Here is an 8,278-nt window from a genome sequence, read left to right on the forward strand (position 1 = left end):
AAAAACCTACAGCAAATACCATTCTCAATGGGGAAAGGCTGAGAGCTTTTCCCCTAAGGTCAGGAACGCGGCAGGGATGTCCACTCTCACCACTGCTATTCAACAGAGTATTAGAAGCCCTAGCCACGGCAATCAGACAACAAAAAGAAATCCAAGGCATCCAAATCGGCAAAGAGGAGGTCAAACTCTCACTCTTTGCAGATGATATGATGCTGTATGTGGAAAACCCAAAAGACTCCACCCCAAAACTGCTAGAACTCATACAGGAATTCAGTAAAGTAGCAGGATATAAAATCAATGCCCAGAAATCAGTGGCATTCCTATACACCAACAACAAGACAGAAGAGAGAGAAATTAAGCAGTCGATCCCATTTACAATTGCACCCAAAACCATAAGATACCTAGGAATAAATTTAACCAAAGAGGCAAAGGATCTGTACTCAGAAAACTATAAAATACTCATGAAAGAAATTGAAGAAGACACAAAGAAATGGAAAAATGTTCCATGCTCATGGATTGGAAGAACAAACATTGTGAAGATGTCAATGCTACCTAGAGCAGTCTACACATTCAGTGCAATCCCCATCAAAATACCATCCCCTTTTTTCAAAGAAATGGAATAAATAATCCTCAAATTTGTATGGAACCAGAAGAGACCCCGAATAGCCAGAGGAATATTGAAAAGGAAAAGCAAAGCTGGTGGCATCACAATTCCGGACTTCCAGCTCTATTACAAAGCTGTCATCATCAAGACAGTATGGTACTGGCACAAAAACAGACACATAGATCAATGGAACAGAATAGAGAGCCCAGAAATGGACCCTCAACTCTATGGTCAACTCATCTTTGACAAAGCAGGAAAGAATGTCCAATGGAAAAAAGACAGTCTCTTCAACAAATGGTGTTGGGGAAATTGGACAGCCACATGCAGAAGAATGAAACTGGACCATTTCCTTACACCACACACAAAAATAGACTCCAAATGGTTGAAAGACCTAAACGTGAGACAGGAGTCCATCAGAATCCTAAAGGAGAACACAGGCAGCAACCTCTTCGACCTCAGCCGCAGCAACTTCTTCCTAGAAACATCGCCAAAGGCAAGGAAAGCAAGGGCAAAAATGAACTATTGGGACTTCATCAAGATAAAAAGCTTTTTGTACAGCAAAAGAAACAGTCCACAAAACCAAAAGACAACCAACCGAATGGGAGAAGATATTTGCAAATGACATATCAGATAAAGGGCTAGTATCCAAAATCTATAAAGAACTTATCAAACTCAACACCCAAAGAACACATAATCCAATCAAGAAATGGGCAGAAGACATGAACAGACATTTTTCCAAAGAAGACATCCAAATGGCCAACCGACACATAAAAAAGTGCTCAACATCGGTCGGCATCAGGGAAGTACAAATCAAAACCTCAATGAGATACCACCTCACACCCGTCAGAATGGCTAAAATTAACAAGTCGGGAAACGACAGATGTTGGCGGGGATGTGGAGAAAGGGGAACCCTCCTACACTGTTGGTGGGAATGCAAGCTGGTGCAGCCACTCTGGAAAACAGTATGGAGGTTCCTCAAACAGTTGAAAATAGAGCTACCCTACGATCCAGCAATTGCACTACTGGGTATTTACCACAAAGAAAGAAATGTAGGGATCCGAAGGGGCACGTGCACCCCAGTGTTTATAGCAGCAATGTCCACAATAGCCAAACTGTGGAAAGAGCCAAGATGTTCATCGACAGATGAATGGATAAAGAAGAAGTGGTATATATACACAATGGAATATTATGCAGCCATCAAAAGGAATGAGATCTTGCCATTTGCAACAACGTGGATGGAACTGGAGGGTGTTATGCTGAGTGAAATAAGTCAATCAGAGAAAGACATGTATCATATGACCTCACTGATAGGAGGAATTCTTAATCTCAGGAAACAAACTGAGGGTTGCTGGAGTGGTGGGGGGTGGGAGGGATGGGGTGGCTGGGTGACAGACATGGGGAAGGTATGTGCTATGGTGAGCGCTGTGAATTGTACAAGACTGATGAATCACAGATCTGTACTTCTGAAACAAATAATGCAATGTATGTTAAGAAAAAAAAAGATAGGAGGGGAAGAATGAAGGGGAGTAAGTCGGAGGGGGAGACGAACCATGAGAGACGATGGACTCTGAAAAACAAACTGAGGGTTCTAGAGGGGAGGGGGGTGGGGAGATGGGTTAGCCTGGTGATGGGTATTAAAGAGGGCACGTTCTGTGTGGAGCACTGGGTGTTATGCACAAACAATGAATCATGGAACACTACATCAAAAACTAATGATGTAATGTATGGTGATTAACATAACAATAAAAAATTATTTAAAAAAATGTATGCTCAACCCTCTAAAGACTTTGAACTATGTAACTGCTGCTAAAATGTGAGCAGAACATGGACAAATGGGACAGTTCTATGTAATGGTGGATCTCGATTTTCCTCCATTATCTGGAAGTTGAAAAGGGAGAGAAATGGGGATCTGAATTCCTGATTTTAATCGGTCTACAGGAATATTTACTGAGTATGAATAATCTGGCCTGGAGTCCTTTCTCTACTCCATTCTGATGACTCTTTGTAGCCAGGCTGGACTTTTCTTGGAAACCAAGGTTTACAAAGGCAGCATGAAAAGCGATGTCTGGCAGGGTGTGTGGGACTCTTGCCCCTTCCTGCAAGGTCATGGCCTGTGCAGCTAGGGCTTCCTCCCACCTGTTTGTAGGCTTCCCATCGCCATGCCTGATATCTGAGAAGGGAGGATGCATCATCTTTCACTAACTCCACATTCGGGTCTGGCAGGAAGTAGACATGTCAACCTAGGCAGCATCTGCAAGTGTGACCGATTTCACAGCAGATCGGTGCCTTGCAGATCCCAGGGTTTGATATCAGAACTTTTGATCAGCATTTCCACGGTTTGGGCTTTGGTCACTATGGTGACTGGACAATTTATCCTTTAAACCAGGACATAGCTGGGAGAGTGGTGATTAATAATTAAACAGGGCCATAAACATAAATTGCGAATGTCCCAAACAAACTAGAATGAATGGCCAAGCTACCCATCTCCTGAGTTTCTGTGATAAATCCAAACATATTATGATACATTATAACAGGGATCTCACTTTTTCTCCAGCGCTGCAATAAAAACCTGACATTATCTTTATTACCAAGACCAGATACTTATTCATTCTTAGCAGCAAAACTAGTATCATTTAGTAATGAATCATTTAAACCTCAAAGCCTTTCAGTTTTATAGGTGCACACATTCATTTTTACATCACACACTAATATCTTGCTCACAGTCTTCTGCCCTCTTCCAGGAAATGGAGCTTGATTTACTCCCATAGTTTATTACCCAGAGTTTGTTGGTAGGATTGCAGTACCTTTAGATGGTAAATTCGCTCCCCAATAGCTGTAGGATAATTTACACATAATCATTGGACACTGTGTGCCAGGACCTGCACAGAGAGCTTTCCAGATAATAGCTCCATCCTTACATCGACCTCCTGAGGAAGGTCCTGTTAGCACCCCCTCTACAGCTTAGAGGCTCAGTAACCCCTGTGTTTGCAGAGCCTGGTTGAATATCCAGACAGCCCGTCCTCAGTGTACAGCCTCATAGGAAAATTAGATGGTCTTTATGCCTACTTAAGGCATTTGCTCTATGTTGTTTCCTTTAATAAGAACTGGTATAGAAATGTCTCTTTGAAGTCTGTCCCTTGGTCAGTGGCCCGTTGCTCGTTGTTTCAACTTGGCATATTTTCCATACAGCTGTGGTTTCCAGACTTGCTTCCTCTGCTTACAAAGATATGTTCAGTGGTGATTATGCACGTTTGCATTCTTTCAACTGAGCTCCATTTGCGGAGGAAATGTAATTTTAGTGGGCTAAGTACTGTGAGAAATTCAAGTCAAGTGTTTCAAAATCCTCTTGAGTGGTCTTAAGTATGGAATAGCACGTTCTGTGCCAGTGAGGTAGATCATCATCTTATTAGGACATCCTGTCTCCCTTGAGGTTTTGGCGCCATTTCCTACAGACTTGCCCTGCATTCATGAGTGCTTCTAGGCTCCAAGGACCAGAGAAGGAGGTGGCTTGGCACCTGTGTTCACCGTGGGCCAAGAGGAGAACACGGTCAACACTTAACTGACTTCCTACCCCAGATCCCCCTCTGCACCCCTTCTTAGGGTAGCCGGGGGAGGGGCCCCTGAAACAAGTGAGTTGTGGTTTTACTGTTGTTTGTTGCTTTTTTTTTTTTTTAAGATTTTATTTATTTATTAGAGCACAAGCAGGGGGAGTGGGAGAGGGAGAGGGAGAAGCAGACTCCCTGCTGAGCAGGGAGCCCGATGCAGGACTCGATCCCAGGACCCCGGCATCATGACCTGAGCCGAAGGCAAATATACACTTAACTGACTGAGCCCCTCAGGCGCCCTCCTATGCATCATTTTTTGTAGTCTGCATAACAACACTCTGAGCTAGACCCTTTTTTCTCCCATTTTAAGGAGGGAGAAATTGAGGTTTAGGCATATCAAGTGACCGGCATGGTCCCAAGGCATTGGTCTTTATTTTTTTTCTTTAAAGATTTTATTTATTTATTCATGAGAGGCAGAAAGAGAGAGAGGCAGAGGGAGAAGCAGGCTCCCCGCCGAGCAGGGAGCCCGATGCGGGACTCGATCCCAGGACCCTGGGACCATGACCTGAGCCGAAGGCAGACGCTTAACCGACTGAGCCACCCAGGCGTCCCGGCACTGGTCTTTAGATAAACCCAGTGTAGAATCACTCCCAAGTTCATGCTCTGGTCCATGTGACCTTTCCATTAGCTTCCTTAGAGAGTTACGCTTGTCCCTCAAAACACGTTCTTTGGTTTTCTTCCTGGTTGTGATTTTCTATGTGAGTTTGTGATTCTTTCAACTAAGTATTTTGGTAGAAGAAGTTTGGGGCATTTCACTCAGCCATCTGGATCATCACTGGGTATACGGACACCACAGTGGTAGAGGAAAGATGATTACTTGTGTTGGCAAATTCATTTGCAGTTGAAGGAATTCTGTTACACAATTCTGGAAGATTAAGATTTTTACCAACCTCTCAATTTTAGGCCTTTACAAATCGAAAGGAAGCTTAAAGACACAGGAAAGCTTACATCCTCTAGGTAGCACTGGCCCAGAAACGCCAGCATCCACTGTATCCCAAGACCTGTGACCAGTGTGCCATCTGGAGCCCCTCCTTTGAGTGTAACTATGTGAGCCTATTGAGACACCTGTTAAATGTTAGAGAAAATGTTGGCAAGAAGATTAACAAAGGTCAACCAGCTTGTATGGCGAGAGGATGCGTTCCGAAAGTTTACTCCGGACGTGAAAACTGTATAGCCTAGCACCTGGCCCCAATCTCCAGCTCCTACCACTTTGCAGGGGACTCTGGCGGCTCCTGAGGTCAGGTTCTGGTCACAGCTCACAGAGATGGGTGATCACATATAATCTTGTGGTTTGTTGCAGGGAACTCGTAAGCCAAACCCTCCTCAGAAGCCTCTGCCTGCAGATCCTTTGAGCAAGACCAGCCGGCTCGCCAGCGCCTCAGCCAGGACCCTGGGACAGCAGGAGGCCGAGCGGCTCCACCTGGTGCCCCTCAGGTCGGTGTAACAGCCCAGCCCATCTCTTTCTCCCCAGAACCATGTGGGGCAGCCGCACCGACCTGTGCTTTCCTGGCCCTGTCAGGACATGGGCCCAATAGTCTAAGGCCAGGCTTCCTATACCCCAGTACCTGGGAACAGGATAAAAGAGTTGCTGAAGCAGACAGGAGCATTAGCAGGAGGCAGTCACGAGCCTATAATCCCCGAGATCACCCAGTGGCTCTTGGCAAGAGCCCCAGTGTCCCAAGAGAAACCAGGATCAAGTAGCCCTAGATCGTGTGTCTGGGAAAGCAGTGGCTCTTGAGATGGGCCAACCCCACCCCCTAAAAGATGAAGACGAACAGCTACGAAGTGGTGTGATCCTATGAAGACTGAACATACCTCCAACACCATCAGAAACCTTCACAAACTCTGCCCCATCCCTGGGGTCCTGAGAAAGGAGGTGAGGTGTGGGGGTGGGGGAGTCACAGATGAATGAGGGAGGTGAGGTGAAGAGTTAGTTCCTGAACACTTGGTACAATGGGGAGCTTCTCCATCCAACTAAGAAAAGGAATCTCCTTTTCGAGACTGTTCCCCAGCCGTGGTCATTGCTTACCCTATCCCAGAGGATAAGGAAGGCAGACCCCTAACCCAGGGAGGTGCACCGGCTGTGTGCCGGGGCTAGTCCATGCTGGTTTTCGGAAGCTATTCAATTTCTAGGAATTTTGCAAGCTAGGTGTTAAACCGAGCCACTATTATACAAACGCCTACTGAGACAAGTTATGTGAAGAACATAAAAGCCTCAAAACTCCTTTTTTACCTTTTACTGTTACCTATGTTCTGGAGGTTACACACAGCTATTTCGGTATGGTGGAAATGCCATGGAAGGTGGCCAGTGCGCAGGGTCTCCCTGCTCACGCAGCCGGAAGATTTACACCCTGGAAACAGACAAAGGCTGCAGGTTGGCCCCTCTCGCTCCCCACAATGGGTAGGTTAAACCCGCAGCCAAAACACCCTTCTGACACGCATACCCCCTTGGCAGGAAGCTTGCTGTAGGAGGTCGAAAGAACCAAAGGTAGGCTGTTGGCCAGACCCTGGGCTCAGTGATTCAGTGTCTCCAACGGGGAAGGCACATGTTCGTGATGTCATTGCAGCTTTTGGGAAAAATGTTTGGCCTGTGAGAGAACGAGCGGCCTCATAAATCCCAGAGATAACACGGGGCAAGGGGCCGGAACAGTGGTTTCACTCCCGACCGCATAAATACAGAAAGATTGCAGAGCATCCTAATTATTTCACTGTGGTTTGTATGCTGGTCTTGAAGTTACTTTTCAAAAGAAAAAGCACTGCTTTACATGGACACCATGAGGGGAAGGCGCTCTTTTTAAACGCCATCAAGCCGTGGCCGGTCGTCCCCTCTGCCGGCCGCTGACTCTGGTGCGAGCTGGTGTCGGTCTTGCTCTCGAAGGAGAATTCGTTTTTGAGGGATCCCACGTGCCCCGGCTCTGCTCCCCGGACGTGCCCGGGCTGATCCGGTCGCCGAAACGCCACACGCCACCAGTGCGGACGCACACGGGGTGGGGACCACTTAGGGCCCCAAATGCCGAGTCGCTCGGGGGCTTTTCCCGTTGATTACATCCCCACGGATACGTACTGCTACAATGCGTGTGAGGAGTTCAGTGAAACTCTTCACTAAAATGTGTCTCCTCTAGGTTTTGCTTTCTTCCCACGTGGCTCCTAGAAGAGGTTCGATGACCTCTGTGGCTCCCGTTTTTTCTAGTGAGCGGGCACGGTTCTAGAGTCAGCTTGTAGAGAGGAGGTGGAGCTCTGGCGAGGGTTCCGCTAGCGGCCAGGGGCACAAGCCGCCAGCAGTCTCCCTTAGGGGACCCGCAACCCTGCCACATGCCGGAGCCGTCTCCAGCCCTCAGCACCGGGGGTGGGGGCTGATCCTGAAGGGCTCAGCCAAGGGCCAGGAGAGACTCCTCCGACTGCAGACGTCTGTAGCTGCAGAAGCCGCTTTCAGGGGCTCCGCCCACAACTTTGTTACAGTTTTGTTTTCTCTTGCCGCAGACCCGCTCCTAAACACCCCCATCAAGCTCCCAGACCCCCCCACGCTGCCTACACCAAGTGAGAAGCAAGTTGACACCTTTTTTTCGACAGTGAAGACAGAAGTTTGCACTATCGTTCAACTCCAGTTGGAGTTCGTTTTTTGTACCAACTTTTAGTATTTTTTTTTAAATGTTTAAAACACCATTATTCTCCGAACTTCGAGCTACTGCCGCCGGTGCTGTGCTATGGTGCTCTGTGTACTTGCTCAGGTACTTGTAAATTATTAATTTATGCAAAATGCTGGCTGCAGTGCGGTGCGCTGTGGGAGGCATTTTTACCATCACTGAGTTTTCCATGGAAGGAAGGCTTGTGTGCTTTCAATAGTTTAGTGAACTTGAAATATCATGCTTTATGGGATTCTGGACAGGAGGTTGACTTTTTGATGGAGGCTTTGTTGGCAGAACGGTTCCCCAACTATCCACGGCTGTGGTTATGGCGCAGACCCAGCTCAGGAGACCCCAGGTAGAACCTTGAGTGATTCTCTCGAACCCCTGATCTCAGCCCAGAGCCCCGGGCTTCAAGTCCAGGCTGGGCTGGGCTTTCTGTGAGC

The 8,278-nt window shown here is 47.1% G+C and overlaps 1 protein-coding gene across 1 annotated transcript in view; it reads left to right on the forward strand.

Annotated features, from left to right (window-relative positions):
* The window catches only part of ADAM12 (ADAM metallopeptidase domain 12), a 351,251-nt gene extending 343,501 nt beyond the window's left edge, over positions 1-7,750 (forward strand). The window contains exons 22-23 of the mRNA XM_088020108.1: positions 5,510-5,643; positions 7,690-7,750. Of these exons, the coding sequence (XP_087876234.1) occupies positions 5,510-5,643; positions 7,690-7,750 (195 nt within the window). The remainder of the gene's footprint in view (positions 1-5,509; positions 5,644-7,689) is intronic.
* The last annotated feature ends 528 nt before the right edge of the window (positions 7,751-8,278 follow it).

Source organism: Eumetopias jubatus, unplaced genomic scaffold, assembly GCF_037043125.1.
Source record: "Eumetopias jubatus isolate StellerSeaLion01/CBP00866 unplaced genomic scaffold, mEumJub1_p1.0 scaffold_17, whole genome shotgun sequence".
Lineage (NCBI taxonomy): Eukaryota > Metazoa > Chordata > Mammalia > Carnivora > Otariidae > Eumetopias > Eumetopias jubatus.